The sequence below is a fragment of the Cheilinus undulatus genome, linkage group 10 (genome assembly GCF_018320785.1).
Source record: "Cheilinus undulatus linkage group 10, ASM1832078v1, whole genome shotgun sequence".
Classification (NCBI taxonomy): domain Eukaryota; kingdom Metazoa; phylum Chordata; class Actinopteri; order Labriformes; family Labridae; genus Cheilinus; species Cheilinus undulatus.
In genome coordinates this window covers 22,783,220-22,802,099 of record NC_054874.1, presented here as the reverse complement: position 1 = coordinate 22,802,099, position 18,880 = coordinate 22,783,220, and the positions used below count along the sequence as shown (strand labels likewise).

The window sequence follows — 18,880 nt, the reverse complement described above, 5'->3', positions numbered from 1 at the left end:
CCTTACTAGACTCATCAGTTGTCCTTTGTGCCTTTTTTATAATGGTTATCCTATGATTATCAGGATTAACATTATGGTAACTTTAACAGCAAGAAGAGGTAATGAAAGAAAGCGGATTAATGTTACAAACCCAGCATCAACATTGTCTTTGTATTTAAAGTTTGAATGAAATATATGAAAGAAATTACATGAGTGGCCATGATAAATCTTGAGTAGGCGTCAGAATTTTTGTAAAAAATACTGTTTTTGTGTTCCTGTCATGGCATCCAATGATGACATTTACAAACCATCTTTTTTTCTGCAGGGAGAAGGCAGTCAGATGGTAGATCCTCGTGTCATACATGTCATGCTCATAGATGAAGAGGTAAGGTCCACATATTGAAAATCTTACTGCCCTCTAATAGGTTTTTATTTAACTGCTGTTTTGAATGAAAGACTGTTTAAATCAGTATTAGTAAACAATTTCCTTACACTTCCCCATGTATAGATTGGAAAGAATGGAAGGCGTAGGAAGGACAGTGAAACGATGAAGGCTGATGGTGGACGTAGACGCAGGACTGCCTCTGAAAGTGAGGATGACTTGAACTTGAAGCGATTCAAAGGAGCAGGTGATGCCGGAGCTGATGGAGAAAACGGTGACGATTCAAACAAAGCACCAGCAGAAGGAACGGGGATCTGGGGCGGGGACTCTGGTGAACGAGTCAGCAGCACAACCAAAAACGGAAGCTCTTCAGAGGGAACTTTTCCTCAAGGCAGAGTGTCATCACCTGACACCAATTCTCCCCTCCAGATGGACCAATCAAACGCCACTACTCCCCGCTATCCCGCCCATGTCAAAGAAAACGGCCGCTCACTGTCCACACAGGGGGCAGCGGACTCTACAACGAGTGTAGCTCACACCCCTACCCCTCCTCCCCTCAAACCAGCCCCTTCTCCCTTCTCTACCACATCATTTCCCTCCCTTGGACAGATGCCCAGCCTGGTCCCTGGAGCGCCAGCCCCCAAGGCCTCCCCGTCCCCCCAGCCAGACCGAGAGGAGGCTTCCCAGTCTGCCTTCTCTAAAACAGCTGCTCTTGTTTCCCCGGGGCCTGTCACCATTTCTTGGTCACATGACAGTGGCCCTAGTGTGGCACTTTCTGCTTCTGAGGGTTTCAGTCCTAAAGCACCTACTTGGGGAAGCCAGACTGAGGTAAGGTTATGAATATGACCTCTGATAAATTTCTGGGTAGGGATGTGATGATAATCTCAGCTCACAATACAATAGAGATTTTGTAGAAAAACATAACATTAAAGAGAAGTTTTGAATAAACAGGATACCTTTCTTACAGTTTGTTGACATGAAAACATAAAATACATGTTTAAACTCTTTTCTGTAGTAATTAAGTAATGATTTTTGATTTATTATCAAGTTACTTTTATTTATAAAGCACATTTAAAAACAGCAGTAGCTGACCTAAGTGCCGAAGAATGCATCAAAGAGATGTATAAGAGCTGCAACAATTACAGAAATAAAGAGACAACAATAAAGAGAAAAGGAAAAGCCTGAGAGAATACAGGACTAGAGGACTCAAATGCTAACTTGTTAAGATATGTTTTGAGAGTCAGTGGATCGGGCAGACCTTGTGCAACAGGGGAGCAGTTTAGGGACCTCAATTATAAAAGCACACACACCTTTAAGCTTCAGACATGAGCAAGAAATTGTCAGGAAGCCCATGCTGGATGATCTTAAGAGTCTAAGTTGAAATAAGGGCTATGGAGGTCGGTTTTGTACGAGGGAGTCATGCCTTTTAGGACTTTAGATACAAACGGCATGCTGGGACAAAGTAAAGATATGCTAGGAAAGGACTGATATGCTCCCTCGTCCTTGACCCTGTTAGACGAGGGTTTTTTTCTTTATAAAAAGTGACAGTTATAATGTCTTACAAAGAGATCTTTTTAAATTCTTTTTCATTAAAAATACACAAAGGATGTTAAGACAAATCCTGTAAAACCTAAATACTTGCTGAGCACAAATAGGGTCTATACGTGTCTATACTTCAGCTCTGAAACAAAATGGATTTTATACTCCCCAATCTTCACTTGTTTCCACCATGGTTGTATAATTGTCTTCTTCAGCTGCTGACAGCAAAAAAATCTCCGAAACACATTCACCTTAAACAGTTTTAAAAAGAAATGTTGCAATGTATGTGTGTGTTAAATTAGTTGAAATTGCCCATATTTGTATAGATTTTTATGGTGTTGTGAGGTGTTGTTACATCACTATTTGCAAGCTATAACACTTTATTTTAGATACATAATTTAACTCATCACATTGTTTTGTTTCTTAGGGCTCTAAAATGGCTCCAGGTTTTTGTTTGCCTCAGACTACCCCCCCTGTTTTTGGAGAAGTTTCATCCCAGTCAAACGGAGCTCCCGCCACCACAACCTCCCAGGACACTTCCAGGCCCTTTGGCTTCGGCTTTAGCGGAGCGAAGAATGAGGCTCAATCTCAGCAAGACAAAAACTTGTTTTTCCAATGCATGACCCAGAATTCTGGCTCCAGCCCCAGCCTGGCTGCTGGTCAGACCCAGCCCAAGGACACCAACTTCTTCACCTCGGTGTCTGAGAGCCTGAACAAAGAACCACCAAGCCTTTTCAAGTCTGTGGCCTCCAGTGAAGCTCTGAAGAAACCTGAGCAGCCCAAAGTGCCTGAGACCCATCCGACAGGAAATGGTGTGCTCATCAAGCCTTCATCGGCTTTCCAGGGCATGGTGGGCTCTGCAGCTGGGAGAAGCTCCAGTCTGAGTATTGGTGGTCAGGCTGCAGCCTCTGGGGCTCAAAGTATTTCTAAGAAGAGCAGTAATAATGGCACCACTGTGGGTGGCTTAGGTCTGCAATCTGGTTTTAATGCTTCAGATAGCCACCAAAATCTTTTCTTGCAGGCCTCCAAAGAGCCCACAAATCCATTTCTGGCATACGGGGACAAAACCTCCCACACCTCCTTTGCTGGTCTTAGTGGTTCAGATCCACAGACTCTTGGCTCTGCTCCAGACAGCAAACCAAACCTGTTCACCATGGCAGAGCCTCCAAAAGGGATTTTGCCTTCCTCTTTCTCTGCGCTCTCAGCCGCTGCCTCACCCAGCTCCTCCTCTTCTCCAGCACTGGGGTCATCACAGAGGGCACAGACTGAAGGCCCTGTGACAAAAGAGGAGCAGGAAGTGAGGGAGATGCCTTCATCCACCTCTAGTTGCCCCATGTTTGGGAGCATTGGCCCTGGAGCAATGGAGAATCTCCCTGTGTCATTTGATCAGAGTCAGTCTCAGAAGTTTTCCTTAGAGGAAAGGGGTCAATCATCCAAACGAGACTCTGATTCCAGCAGTAACAGTGACCTGTCAGATCTGAGCGAGAATGAGGATGGTCCAGAAAGAGGACCAGTCCCAGGAGGACCACCACACCCAGTCAAGGATGTGGCGATGTTGCAGAAAGCTAAAGCCCAAGGGGCTCCCAAAAGTCGTCCACGTAACAAGCCTTTCAAAGGCAAGTCTTGTTCAATTTCAAGTACCTGAGAACCATTTGTGGTGACAAATGAAGCAATACAATTAACTCTGTGTTTTATCCTCCAGTGGGCCAGTCTGTACTTAAAGACCAGAGTAAAGTGCGTCGTTTGAAGCAGTCTGGTGAGTCCTTTCTCCAGGATGGCTCCTGCATCAACGTGGCACCTCACCTGCACAAATGCCGCGAGTGCCGTTTGGAGCGTTACCGTAAATATCGGACTGCAGATGATGACAGTGATGATGAAGATGATCCAAATGTAGCCTGTCGTTTCTTCCATTTCAGAAGGTACACATTTACGTATATTCTGCTGATTTTCCATTTATTGTTTAATACATGAAAGAGAAAAAGTAGTCTTCAACAAAAATAATACACAACTGAATTGAGCTTACCCCCCATTTGTGGCCAGGCTGGCATTCACTCGTAAGGGTGTGCTTCGTGTGGAAGGCTTTCTGAGCCCTCAGCAGAGTGATGCTATGGCCATGGGTTTATGGCTACCTGCGCCAGCTGTTCAAGAGGGCCTGGATCTTGATACGTCCAAGTACATCCTTGCCAACGTGGGAGACCAATTCTGTCAGCTGGTCATGTCAGAGAAGGAGGCGATGATGATGGTGGAGCCTCACCGTGAGTGTAACTTCATGTCCCTGTACTCAACGTTTTTGAAAATATTGAGTGTTTACTGGTGTGTAACCTTTTTTTCTTTTTTACCCTTCCTGCAGAGAAAGTGGCTTGGAAACGAGCAGTGCGAGGCGTTCGAGAAATGTGTGATGTGTGTGAGACCACGTTGTTCAACATCCACTGGGTGTGTCGAAAGTGTGGCTTTGGTGTGTGTCTGGACTGTTATCGGCTACGCAGGAACCGGCCAAGAGAGGGTGAGTAATGTCGGTGATGCTAAGATAATTTAAGGAAACCTGGTCTACAGTACGTTTTATTGTTGCATAAATAATCATATGATATCAGTCTGTACCCTGGTTCCAAATGTATTGTTGCTTTCACTTTACTGGAAAGTTCCTGGAATCATTACAGCTAACAAAGTTGACAGCTTTGTTTTGTTTCATCTGCCTTCTTTAATTGTTTAAACCCCACCCCAGAAAACTTGAGGTTTGCAGATAACTGTTTAGGTTACTGAGGTAAAAAAATGTGAAATACTTCCAAACTGCTTAACTCGTAGTGAGCAATAGGACAGTCTCAGACTTTGAAAAAATAAAATGTGTTAAACAATATGTGATAGCAGAGAGATAGTTGAATTGGGGTAAGTGTTCAATCTGCCTGTTGCACTCCTGTGCTCATACCCTCCACTTTGCTTGTTAATGAAGCAGGGATTTCTTGCTAAAATGAAAACACAACTAAAGATTTAGTGGGTCTTTTGGTTACATAGAACTGTTTTGTATTTTTTGCAGCTGATGGGGTGAAAAAATATTTACATTTTTCATCCATTGACTAATAAACTGTTCCTGAAGACGAAGAAAAAGAGTTTTCATTTACCTACCTGTAGGCACAAAATTCAGTTTGTGCATTTAAAAAAATGATAAGGGCAAATGAGCTGTCTGTTCTGGTCAGTAACTTAAAAATTAGTTTTAGAAATCAGAATGAGAAAGACCCATGATAAAACCATGATTGCCTGCTAGTAAAAAATATTGTGATGTGATTTTTTCCATATCACCCTATCTTATGCTTAACCTTTGATTTGATTTACAAAAATATATCTGATACCAAAATCAGAGTGGAGCATTTTAACCAACATTAAACCCTATAGTTTCACCTTTCTATCTTCTCTATCAGGATGCTCAACAAACTGGCATAATTATCAATTCATGTCTAACATGGGCCCTCATTTTCTTTGTCTCAGATGTGGATGAAGGTCCAGAAGATGAGGTTTTTGCTTGGTTAAAGTGTGCTAAAGGCCAGCCTCATGAACCACAGAACCTCATGCCTACACAGATAATACCAGGGACAGGTAACGCGTTCATCAGGTATTAAGTATGATCTAGTTTTGGTCCTGTATGAGTAAATTTATTTTATTGCTTTTCTCCTTCAGCTCTTTATAATATAGGCGACATGGTGCACTCAGCAAGAGGCAAGTGGGGAATTAAAGCAAATTGTCCATGTGCGAGTCGACACACCAAGCCTCTAGTGCGTCCTAGTGCCCCGAATGGAATTTCACAGGTAATGTCTTACTTGGCTTTTTCTGTGCTTTAAAAAAGTGTCCAACTCGCAGACTTTAATGTGTGTTTTGCCTTGTTTCAGCAGCCTACGACAAGCAGCAATAGCATCCTTGCAGCTGCAACCCCTGGTCTTGGTACAACTCCAAAATCAGAGGGAGAAACATCAGTGATCAAAACAGAACCTACCCAAACAGCAGCACCGTCAGACAGCGGGGGAGGTGAGAGTGTAGGCAGCACCAGTAACTCCACCAGCGGTACCTCCTCCCCCTGTAATCTCCCCCAGTCCTCTGCCAAGGAGTCCCGCTCCTCAGGAGAAGGCAACAGCTCTGCTCTGCACTGGCTGGCAGACCTGGCCACACAGAAAGCTAAGGATGACACTAAGGGTATGTAGGGAAAAAATTGACAAGCCGTTTCAACCTGACTGCACTTTTTGAAAGAGTCAAAGCCTATGATACCTCTGAAAATAAAGGGTTACATCAGTGTTTGCTTGACATCTCTCTCCAGAATCTGGTTCACTCCGCTCCATGATGAGTCGAGACAGCCGACCTCCCTTTGGCCTGGACTCACTCAGCGCCCTTTCGAAGCCTTCTACTTCAAGCCCTAAACTATTTAATAGCCTGTTGCTTGGCTCCAGCATGGCCCAGTCCAAACCTGAGGGGTCGAGTCTCCGGGATCTGCTCAACTCTGGACCTGGAAGACTCCCTCAAGGCCCTGGAGAGAGTGGGGTTCCATTCCCTTCCGTCTTTACCTCAGGGGCTGTAAGTGTAAAACTTCTGTTATTCCTTTTAATTCCATTAGATACTAAAAATAATAACTGGATTTAACTGGGTCATGCTGTGGTTAGGGTTATAGTCCCCTTACTAAAGTATATGGATTTTACAGCATGTAATGATGCATCTAAAAACTCTGTGCAGTGTAACCTAATTGTAATATATTGTAATGTATTAACAGAAAAGTTTTAAACAAAATCTCTGAAATGGTAAAGAATTGACAGATTTAGCAGTACTAAATCAGTTACGATTTGTGTAAATGCCATTAATATTTGTAGAATTGAACAACATGTAATTAAAGTTTTCCAGGTTTTAAGCTAGTAAAAAAAATCAACTTGATAATTCACATTTATTTATACAAAAGCTGTGCAGTATACTTAATTAAATGCTGTTTACAAAAAATGTTCTTTTGCCTGTCAGAGCGACAAAATGAAGACCGGCCTCCCCAACTTCCTGGATCACATCATTGCCTCAGTTGTGGAGACAAAGAAGGCAGAAGGCCGTCGGCCCGGGGCCTCCGAGAGCGGTGAGCTTAGTGTGTTGGGGGCTCGCAAAGATGGTGTAATGGGTCTCAGCGTTTTGGAACCACACACCTCCCACACCTGGCTCTGTGATGGACGACTCCTCTGCCTTCAGGATCCCAGCAACAGCAACAACTGGAAGATCTTCAGAGAGTGCTGGAAGCAAGGACAGGTAAGATCCACGGTCAATGTTACTCCTGTCTCCTAAGCTAGAAGCCTTCTGGAGCACAGTGAGAAAGACTGAGACGTTATTGCTGCAGCTTGTGTTGCTTGGTCAGCAGTCTAATGTTTTCTCTTTTTTCCAGCCTGTGTTGGTGTCAGGGATACATAAACGTCTGAAAGGGGATTTGTGGCATCCAGATGCTTTCAGTAAAGAGTTTGGAGAACAGGATGTAGACCTGGTGAACTGTAGAAACTGTGCTATCATCTCTGACGTGAAGGTGCGAGACTTCTGGGATGGGTTCCAAGTCATCTCCAGTAAGTGCTCAGACTCTTTTCTCAAACTACTTTTGTTTTTTTGTTTTGTTGTTTTTTAATTTAGCTTCACTGATTGGTATGGATGTCATTCAGTATGTTTACATCAAGTTAGAAAAAAAACATACCATTTATCGTGTTTGCGCGACTCACATTGGACTGAATAGAATTTCTCAAAGCAGACTAAAACACCTACATTATGAGGTTGGAAATGAAGTTACTCTTGCATGTGTTCACCTCAACCCCTAACTGGACTACCTGTAGGTGTTTTGCACATTTCCAACAATTTTAACGCCAGGCTTTGACCGGGACGTTGAGAAGTGTAGATGTGTAGTATAGTAGAAGTCAAACAGTCATCTGCTTTTGGATATCACCAGAAGTAAGAGACATAGCATGCATCTCATCTTGATTGTTAAAATATAAGTTAGGTCAACTGAAAGAAGTTTTAAAGCCTGTTTCAGACGAGTCAGGGCATTCAGACTGCCTGCGTGACTGCCACGGTTTAAGTGCGAAGAATCTGGAGAAAAGAGGGCTTACCTATTTTTTTTCTTCATTCTGCGTGCAGCTCTGTGAGAAAATAGGAAAATGATAGAGAACCATATTTACCTTGTTATGGCAAATATTTACATCCACATTGGTAGGATATATTTGCAGTGTGTTTCTTTATGACCATGATAAAGGCCACAATCTATAATGCATCTGTTTGATAAAACTGGTCTCTAAACTTCTAGTACTAGTGAAGCTTTGTATTTCCACACTGGCATGGCATATCACAGGCAAGATAAACACAGTACTAGCACACTCCCGGTTTGTGATTTTCAAAGTAAAAGCAGTAAAAGCAAGCTTTCCTTTGGAAAAACTCCCTATGTTTGCTTTTATTTGGAATATTTCCTGAAATGATTCAGCCACACACTGGATCAAGTAGCTGGTGGGAGGATTTATTGAGGTCAAACTTATGAAGAAAGTCAGGACTTTGACAGCAGGGAGACTTGGCCAACACACATCACATACGCGCCTTGCATGAAAGCTGTGAGGTGTGTGCTGCAGCGAACACCCAGGACAGCTGCACATAGCAGAACACGCTTTCAGTCTGAAACAGGCGTAATAGTCATTAGCTGAAAAGGATCACAACGCCATCTGCAGTAGCAGAGAAGGAAATGTACTGACTGTGTTGTTTAACTTTGAGTATGTCGCTGATGAAATTGCATGTAATTTGTTATCCTGTAAATGCAGAACGGCTGCAAGATGGTGAAGGCCAGCCCATGGTGTTAAAATTAAAGGATTGGCCTCCAGGTGAAGACTTCAGGGACATGATGCCTACACGGTGAGGAACCCAAAATGTAATGATTTTTGTGCCTGTATCATTTTGGCATTGCATATTGTTTGAGTTGATGCTAGTGCTGGGCAATTGATTTGATTAATTAAAAAAATAATAAAAACTGACATTTAGAGCCAATAGCTGACGTAAACCTGCCGTGTTGGTTATTTCAGCCCCCCCCCCCGGTAATTATTTATATTAATGTATCATAGAAGCACACTACGTGAGAGGCAGTCACGTCACAGCGCCCCATCCAGCACTACACAAAAGTGCTCCAGAGGAAAACTCAGACTGCGGTGCGGGGCGGCTCGCTTTGAGCGTTTCTCTCCCTCTCTCTCTCTCTACACATTAACTCTGTTTGGGCATCATACATTAGTAAATTAACCCTAAATATATCTATTTCGGGGAGATTGGTGACCTCCATGATCAATCAATAAGTGCACGCTGTCCATGCACTGCCTCTCTGCACAGAAACTCTCTAATCGGGTCTCTCCTGTAAATGCATTCTCTCCTGTTAAACGTCAACTTCTGCCATGGTTTTGTTTTTGAATTTATGCTATAAAACTGTAAGGTTCCCGATCTGATCGTTAATTGAGAAACATCAAAATTCCTCGCACAGATCAGCTGTTTTAAAATCAACTCCTGGGTGAAACATTTATTTAAAGGTGATTTAATAACAGAAAGGCAACTGATGATAACACTAAAGCAGAATCATGATGAGGGAGAGAACAAAGCCAAACTGATAAGCTACTGTGTGTAGCCTATGGGGAAGGAGATGGGTGCAGAAGAGGGGGCAAGATGAGTTTTTGTTAGTTTAATTTTGTGGAAAACACACCAATAAAATAGATAGCGTTAATCCCAATTTATTATCTGTGATTTAAATAATTAACCCTGATGACATTTTTTTTGATAACAGACACAGAAAGAAATTTAAAATATTATTGCTATAGTGCGACACTAAATATGATCATTAAAAGGAATGATCATTTTTGCCACTTTTTCAGATAAAAGTTTGTTTGCTGAAAGACAGGTCTGTGGCAGTATTTGGTCTGTTATCCTTGTTGATGACTTATTGTAGCTCATGTCAGTTTCAGTAACTGATGTCAATGACAGTTTTTAAGGAAAAAAATTCTGTATCATCTTAAATCTTTATCAGGAGGTCAGACCAGGAAAATGTATTTGAAATTTGCCAATCAAACTGGAACCAGTACCCATCTGGTTTAATTACCACAAGGGCACAAAACTTTTTAAAGACAACGAAATTTAACAAATTTAGTCACATAATTTTGTTCTTGAAGTACACAAGAGTGAGGTATTAAACTTTAAGGTGTACAAATTTCAGTTATTTGTTTTTAAATTAGACAACTATTTACAGCACAAATTGAGTCAGGTGTGGGATAATAGTTCATTAATCGTAATCAAGGAAAAAGATTCAATAAATTGTGATTTTGTTTTTTGCCATAATCGCCCAGCTGTAGTTTCTGCTATATAACTCCAGCTCTATCCAACAAAATATGTATGCTTACCATAAATAAGATTCAAGTGAGTTCACATTTTTTTAAACGGAAACCTGACCTCTTATAGGCAGTAATTGGTCCATATCCATCTTATTAAATGTTTGAGACTGGTATTTTGAAGATTTGCACATTGTTTTTGGAGCCTTATAAACTCTTGTGCTGTTCTGATTTGATTCCACTTGTGCGTAATTTTGTAATCTCATGTCCTTTTACATATAGAAAATATAATCATTTTATTCTTAAACCCAGATTTATCTACAGTGTCATTCATTAGTTCAAGACACATTTGCAAGGCATGATTGTGTTCTTCTGTTGTCTTGTATTTTTTTTCTAGGTTTGATGATCTGATGGAGAACCTTCCCTTACCTGAGTACACAAAAAGAGATGGTCGTCTTAACCTTGCTGCTCGCCTGCCCAACTTTTTTGTGCGTCCAGATCTTGGGCCTAAGATGTACAATGCCTATGGTGAGAAAGATTGTCCAAATCAGAAGGAAAAATTTCCTGTCAGTCCTTCTTGAAGTCTCATGTCTTTCTTGCATCTTTTTACATCATCTTTTCCTCCCTCTCTGTCCCTAGGCTTAACCTCATCTGAAGACAGGAAGGTGGGGACCACAAACCTCCACCTGGACGTCTCTGATGCTGTCAATGTCATGGTTTACGTCGGTATTCCTCAAAAAGAGGGAGATCAGGAAGAAGGTAAGTGGACCTAAACACAGACTCTACCCCCTTCCCTCTTTGGTTTCCTTTTTTTAATAGTTCTTTCTTTCCAAAGAGGCACAACATGCATGTTTTCAGCATATTTCTATTTGCCATATTCCAAGACATTGTTTTTAATTTTTGTAGGGTATAAAGGGAATCACCCATTTTAATACTGAATATCACGCAATAGCTGCTTCTCTGACCAAACCACAGATAATTTTGAAAAATATTGTCACATCTTTGCCCATGATGTCATGCCTTTTACTGCTCAAGTTGATCCAGGTGTGATTTAGTGTGATAGGACCCTGAAAAGACCCTTCAGTGGGTCTCACTCATTGAAATTGTGGCAAAATTTCTCATTCACAGAGGCAGATATCAATGGACGCCAAGGTCTGTAGACTTTCACTTGTATCACTCAAGTAGCATGCCCTTCTTCTTGACTAACTCCCCTCTCTCACTGCCCTCTTCATCCTTTTGTTACTTTCTGTGAAGCAGGGGCCAGAGCACTGGGACCCATTTGTTAGTTTGTATTGTGGCACGTTTGTACATTTCATTGTGAATCAAACTTACTTAACATCCTTCACGAACTGACAACTCTGAGATGTCTGTTTTTGTCTCTTTCTCTGAAGATTCTTACTTTCTTCCTCTGGGTTGGTTTCAGTTTTGGGTCACAGAGGCTTTGGGGGTCAAGTCAATGTAGCAGATTGTATTCTACATGTAAACACTCAGATCACGCAACATTTTATTAAACAAACTCCACTGAGAGTATCTTTAGGTAACAGTGCTCTGTTCCCTTTACTGCAGGAGGAAAGTTTGAATGAAGGGCATCTAGAATTGGAGTCACTATCCCTTAGCTGGCTCCCTGTCACTCTCCTCAGTGATGCTTTAACACCCAACAGTATAACCATGCCTTCCTCATACAGTGTGTCACTTTTTTTTTTACTTGAAACCAGGGCAGTTTATATGCACATTAAAACAGAAACATATAAAGTGATAGATCTTGAATTGTTGACTTTGAAATGACCTGTGCCAGCACACAAACATTGACAGGGGCTCTATTCCCTCTCACTGTACGAAAATGAAGCCAAAATACCCCAGGACAGGAGCTGACATATTATGCTGGTGATGTTAAATTGGGGCTAGTGACAGCGCAGAAAATTCTACTGCAGATCTGACATCTGAACCATTTGGCCCCCTATTATAAATAGATATTTAACTTACAGATAACAGCAAAATTCACTCAGATCAGTCTACATCAGAGGTAGACACAGTTATGGAAAGCCTATGATTCTTTTGTTAATGTTTGTCATGTTTCCTCTGGCCTAGAAGTGGGCAGTATGACCTCAAATTTTTATCACATTAACACATTAATTGCACATTTTTAACACATTAAAGAGCAGTATTACAACATTAAAAGGGGTCACAGATAAATGAATACTGTTGAAGTGCTACAATCCCCTTCCTACACTCAAAGCCTTTATGTTCCCCATTCAACTCACGTCTGTGTATGAGATCAGAGAAGTAAAGGTTTATTGTGACTGAATGTTTGTTCAACACTTTTGTTTCATGGCTGTTTGAAAATGAAAGCATTTCAACATCATAATAAGAGGGGACTTTAATTGTAAAGAGTTTGTTTTCATCCACAGATTAACTGAGCTTTAATAGAGCTACGGTTGGTGACAAACATGGAGTTGCAATATTTAAAGACCAAAATTCAGAACCATAGCGTTCTTCTTTTGAACATCATGGACTTAAGAAAGTCATCTGTTGAAACACACCTTTAAGCTGGTAGATCCCTTGTAATTAGGATGCTGTAAACACAGATATCTGCTATTACAGGGGTGAAGCCAATACCATTTAGTCAGTGAGGTTGTAGGTCTATCTGACTCTGCTATTTAAGTGTAAAAGAAAAACTTGCAGAAGACAGGACTCAGTCTGAGATTGTTTGTCATAAATTACTGCTAAACTACTTTTATTCAAACTTTTTTGACGATGCAGCGTTAATAGTCCGCTGGGAGTCAAACAGGGAAGAGATCTGACGAAGTGGCAGATCTGATCCTGTAGTTATAGTAATTACAGTCCATATTAGGCCATGTTCACACTGAGACAAAATTATCTGTTTCTGTTTCAAAATGAAAAAGTTTTCCGTAAACAGAGCATCTTTTCAAGAAATGTCTGTGTAAGCACGAAACCATTAAAAATGCCTGAAAGCTCTGTAGTATATATGCCAGGCATGTAGGTGTCCCTACAATGCTGCCACAGAAATGCACCAAAAACAGAGAAGCTTATTGTGGAGCAAGCGCACTCAAAACTATTCTTTTACCTAAACTTTTCTCCTGACCGCCCTTCTGGCTGCACTCCACAGTGGATTTAAGCGCATATGCTGTTCTCCTTTACCATTTGTTGCTCACTGTGGAAACAGACAAACAGAAGACATGAACACAATCATGTAATCCTGGGACAAATCAAGTTTTTTGAATTGAATTAAATCAGCCATTATTGCTGTTGTTGGCTGAGCTTGTGCATGTGAGTTAAGTGTGCTATGACGTAATCATTTCAGGAAAGATGCACTTGATTGTAAACAGTTGGCGTCTACAAATTTGTTCCCTCTGCGACACTGTTTCAGAAAGTAGCGTTTTCAAGATACCAAAATGGCGTTCCTGTGTGGAGGAAACGCTGATAGGATTAAATGCTTTTGTGGATACTCCCAACTTTTTTTTGCTTTTCGTGTCGTTATCAACAAGTCTCTTCAGCCCTCCACACAAGGTTTACCTGTCATGATAACGACATAGCAACTGAAGCTTTTTAACTCCCAAGTTTTTCACTGAATCTGGGAAAGAAATGTTTAGTTGTTTAAAGTATTAGTTAATTGAGGAGAAAACCTCCAGATTGTGAAAACAAAAAAGGACATGTATGTGAATATTTCATGCAGTGACCATCAGGTTGTTGCTGATGAAAGAAAAAAACAGACTTGACTTGTGCATTTTCAAAGTTCTATAGGCAATACATTTTTGTTTGTTTTTGTCTGTAACTTACCAATTAGCCTTAAATCAGTGAAAAAGAATCGTGATAAAATTGAGATTGTGATCTGGCCATTATCTACATCACCCACCTTTAGTGGAAGCTAACTATAACGAAGCAACCATGTTTGAGGAAAATTCTAATTTTAATTCACAGTTTGACACATCCCATCATTGAATATGGAGTAGAAGTAGTAGGCCTGTTTTATGGCATACTGTGTAGTCAGCGGGGGGAGCTCCAAATATTTTGGCTTCACTTTTGGGTAGTTTTAACTTCATAGTTTTGTCTATACTGTCTATGGTATTCACACACACCTTGTTAAAAGTTGCATACATTACAAAAGTTCGATTACAAAAATCATCAGACATCAAAACATTTTTATGTTACTTCACTAAGAAGTCATTCGTTTTTAATATGCTAGTGTGAGTTGCCCTGAACGATCAACCATAGGTTGTGAATGTGAACGTGGTGTTAAAAAATGTGATTGTGTAGTCTGTAACTCATCTGCGGTTCTCAACTGGTCATGCTAGAAGGATCCATATTTACCTTCAGTCACAACCTAAACATTACTTTGAATTTGAAACATTTCCATTGATACCTCTTAATGACCAGCTCAGGAACAAACATGCATGAGAAACATTAGTCTTTTGATTAATTTTCTTGTAATAAGAAATGCTGCAGTATTTCTCCTAAGTATCCACACATTGAACTGCCTCTAAACATTTTTTTCCCAGAGAGCCACATGACTGAGCTACAAATGGTATTTTTTAAAGAAGCTCTCTTGATCAGTGCACTTCCAAAACAACTATTATTGCCAACATTCCTGCAGTCCTCACCAAATGGACCTGAAACCCACCACTGGGTTTTGAGCCACCAGTTGAGAATTATACATCTGCACAAGTTTTGTCCAAAAGTCTGACAGTTTATCATAATTCAGTTTATTTTCACATTATGAGAGAAATACAGATGTCTTGACTTTCCCAGTTAGGAAAATTGTATGAAGAAGTAACGTTTGAACTAAAACAGTCAGAGGTGAAACGGTTTTCCTGGATTTGCTTTAAGACAGGTTAAACTGTAGTCACAATAGTAACACTGCTGATGACCCTCTGCTACTGTGTATGTGTGCTTTTTTGTTTTGTTTGATCCTCCAGAGGTCATGACCACCATAGAGGAAGGTGATGTGGATGAAATGACGAAGAGGAGGGTGTTTGAGGGACAGGAGAAACCTGGAGCTCTGTGGCACATCTATGCTGCCAAGGATGCCGAGAAGATCAGAGAACTTCTCCGCAAGGTCAGCGGCCAGCAGTTGTTGGTCTTAAGCCGGGTGTACGCTGTGCGATTTCAAGCCGACTATACGACAGTCGTGGTAGAATGTCATCTTGTACTGTGCAACTGAATCGTTTACGACACACAACTGTCGATTGCTAGTTGTGTATTCACACTGTACGATCAGACGGTCATGCACGCCCTGAGTGCTCACACTGTGTGACTGAAGTCGAGACGGACTGTCGGGATGGTCTGTGACAGAAACCCGTGGAGTTTCCTTTTTAAAAAGTCTAAGGGTCTGAGGGTGAAGTGTTGTCAGTCATATTCTCTCTCTCCCCCCTCTATCTGTCCCGCTTTCTCTCTCTCTCTCACTCTCTCTCTCACCCGCTATCTCTCTCTGTCCCATACAGATGTCGCGTTAACTGCATATTCTCTGTCATTGACTGTTTTTTTTGAAGGATGACGTAGAAATTTGAAGGCTGTTCGTCATCTTGACGGACTAGAATGAGTGCATTTCAGTGCACACAGAGACAGATGCATAGACCTTTTTCATTTTGCACACATGAACTATCAAAGAGGTTATTTAATCTATTAAAAAAATCTTGTAGCCAGTGGGCTCTCACTGACCTCGACACTGTAGATCAGTGAAAGCGCATTGGTTTCTATGCTGGCAAAGCACTGACAGGCTGCTGGAGGTGTCTCAGTACGTCACAGAGGGATACAGGTTGGCATGTAGAGTGCTAAGGCCTTTGCACAATGAGTCTGTTTCATGTTGTTCTGATCGTGTCCGCACACTGACGCCCAAATTTTAGTTTTTTGTTGTTTTGTTTTGCAGAACAGGTTATGCAGAATTTCTTATCAGTCCAAGTCATTGAAATGGTTGATTGATGATTCAAAACAGTTCCTGCTGCTTCCACCTCGCTTGCTCACCACCACCTTCCCCTCCCTTTCTCTCTCTCTCTCTCTCTCTTGCTCGCACCGAACCTCACTTTAAACACCAAAGTTTGCTTATTTATTATGTGGATATCAACCATGAAAATATAACAGAGAAATGGGTGAATGATGATTCAGATCAGTGCCTGTTGCTTTATTCTCTCTTGCTCACTCACCCCCGCCCAACCACTCCCCATCCTGTCCATCTCTCTCACACCGAAACTACAACAACTTGACACTAAAAATATCCTTAAAACTGTACGTGATATCTTAAAAGGCACAGTTCAAGTTGCTTGCTTGAAGACAGTGATTGTTGTTCTGTCACTGCGTAAAAATGACAAGGAGTAGAAGCTGTGCTGCTATGTTCATCTTTCTCTCAATGCCATTAAAATGCATAACCTCAAGATTGTTCTTTAAATAGACTTTAAGTTGGGGAAGGGGGCTTCATTAATTAAACACTACTAATATAGTCATATTGAATGATATTGTATTACAGATATTAAAGAGAAAATTATGTTGACGGATTGTAAAAATGGTATGACAGAATTTTTACAACCTTTTCCGTCAAAATGACTGACAACAAAAAAGTCCAGCGCAACCTCTGGTCCCATACACACAAATTGCATCACCTCTGTGTCAGCTGCAGGTCCGCCGGTCGGAATACTTCCTGCTTGTTTATTTCCTTTATCATAACGGGATGCGTCAGAAAGTGATTCCAGCTGTAATTTAGGACGTTGTCTGACCGTTCACAAAGGAAAACAAAACCCCAATGTTTATTCTGCTTGAATTTCTGCTCTCACTGTGAAGTGTCTGGAGTCGTACGACCAAAATATCAAACATGCCAGAAATCCTTCTGACCAGTCGGGAGAAGGTCATCGTCGGCCGTGGTCAGTCGTCATTCCCCCTGTACACAGCACGACAAACGACGCCTGATCTGACTGAAAGTCGGCCCGACTTCAGAGTGAGTCGTGTTACTCTAAATTCATGGCTGAATCGCAGGAAAATCGCACAGTGTACACCCGGCTTTAAACAGTATCTGAACTGAGGAGCTGTAATATCATTGGAGGTGCTGGTATACATTGTAAGCACAGATCCTTGTCTTTTGTCAGGTGGGAGAGGAGCAGGGTCAAGAAAACCCTCCTGACCACGACCCCATTCATGACCAGAGCTGGTACCTAGACCAGACGCTCCGACGCAGGCTGTATGAAGAATACGGTGTCCAGGGTTGGGCCATTGTACAGTTCTTGGGAGATGCTGTTTTTATCCCTGCTGGAGCTCCGCACCAGGTCAGACATGTGGTGTTAAGACAGTTTGTTAAAGGCGACTATACATAATTATGATGTTTATAATAAATGTTTCAGTATTCAGTATCCATATCTGTCTTTTCTTGTTTGATGAACGTGTGTATCTTTCCCCAGGTGCACAACCTGTACAGCTGTATCAAAGTGGCAGAGGACTTTGTGTCACCTGAGCATGTCCGGCACTGCTTCAGACTGACCCAGGAGTTCAGACACCTGTCCACTACTCATACAAACCACGAAGACAAGCTACAGGTTCTTATGTTTTTCTGTTGTTAGGTGTTAATATGATGTTCCAATGCCTTCACATAAAGAAGGAAAGTTGTTTTTTCTAATCCAGAAATCAGTCATTGCTGTTACATTGAAAAAACCTGCTAGAAAAGGGAAAGCTTGGACTAGGTTTTTAGTTTCAGTAGTCTATATTAAAAGCATGAACTTTTGGATGTCAAGTTCTATTTATGTGTACGTTATGGAAATTTACAGAATTTGTTTCCATCAATTTTACAAATCTACTGTGAAAGGTTGTGTGATAATGTCAGCCTGTGGTTAATCTGATATATTTTTTTACATTTCTTTGAACTGATAAATTAATTAAAATGTATCATTTTTATGGCACTAATCTATAGGTTCCTCAAAGTAACGTATTTTCAACAGCATTGTTTAGTTATCCAAGTGAAGTGAAACCAGTGTTTGTTGTTTAACAGACCTGTATTTTCTTTTTCTTTCAGGTGAAGAACATAATCTATCATGCAGTGAAGGACGCTGTTGGGACTCTGAAGGCCCATGAAACCAAACTAGCCCGCCCCTAGTTCCTCTCACTTATCGTTGTCCCGAAACAACCAGCCTCTGACAACTGGGCCACTACACACACACTTGCATTACATACCTACATAAACAAGTACAAGCTGCAGAGTGCAGAGTACGACGATAGAGAGTAGTTTGTTTTTTTGGGGTGGTGGGGTAGGGGGCAATGACAGTTGGGGTTTTGGGTAAAGCGAACATTGAATAGGGGAGGGGGTGGGGGTAGGATGTGGGAGGGGCTAGTCAGCGTATTGATGAAGGAAGTCCTTTATCGCTGTTACACAGTATGTTCAAACTTGTCTAGTTGTTTTCCAATTTTTATTTTTTAACTCTGTATTTAAGGTCAGTGTGTTCGTTCTGTTGTTTTCATCGTAGCTGTAAGATGTGAGAGGGAGGTAAAAGCTGACGTGCCTTTGGAGCAGAAGTTCAGCTTCCATATAAGTTGACTGATAAAATGTGAGGACCGGGATAACTTTCCTATTTTGATGACAATATTATTTTTGTTTAATAGAAGCAAGGTTAACCTGTTTTTTGTAGATTTTTTTCTTTTGTTGTTGGAGTTTTTA

General features: G+C 41.2%; 1 protein-coding gene across 2 annotated transcripts in view; it reads left to right on the top strand.

Moving 5' to 3' along the window:
• The window catches only part of kdm3b (lysine (K)-specific demethylase 3B), a 35,208-nt gene extending 16,711 nt beyond the window's left edge, over positions 1-18,497 (top strand). The window contains exons 6-25 of one of the 2 annotated variants that reach the window (XM_041797071.1): positions 305-364; positions 488-1,189; positions 2,328-3,516; positions 3,603-3,819; positions 3,941-4,155; positions 4,251-4,403; positions 5,381-5,488; positions 5,570-5,697; positions 5,782-6,079; positions 6,201-6,454; positions 6,887-7,159; positions 7,293-7,464; positions 8,695-8,785; positions 10,631-10,761; positions 10,873-10,992; positions 11,362-11,385; positions 15,168-15,307; positions 17,325-17,501; positions 17,634-17,768; positions 18,242-18,497. In XM_041797071.1, the coding sequence (XP_041653005.1) occupies positions 305-364; positions 488-1,189; positions 2,328-3,516; positions 3,603-3,819; positions 3,941-4,155; positions 4,251-4,403; positions 5,381-5,488; positions 5,570-5,697; positions 5,782-6,079; positions 6,201-6,454; positions 6,887-7,159; positions 7,293-7,464; positions 8,695-8,785; positions 10,631-10,761; positions 10,873-10,992; positions 11,362-11,385; positions 15,168-15,307; positions 17,325-17,501; positions 17,634-17,768; positions 18,242-18,322 (4,668 nt within the window). In that variant the 3' untranslated portion in view covers positions 18,323-18,497. Of the gene's footprint in view, positions 1-304; positions 365-487; positions 1,190-2,327; positions 3,517-3,602; positions 3,820-3,940; positions 4,156-4,250; positions 4,404-5,380; positions 5,489-5,569; positions 5,698-5,778; positions 6,080-6,200; positions 6,455-6,886; positions 7,160-7,292; positions 7,465-8,694; positions 8,786-10,630; positions 10,762-10,872; positions 10,993-11,361; positions 11,386-15,167; positions 15,308-17,324; positions 17,502-17,633; positions 17,769-18,241 lie in introns of both variants that reach the window. The other variant, XM_041797070.1, reaches the window with a different exon arrangement.
• The last annotated feature ends 383 nt before the right edge of the window (positions 18,498-18,880 follow it).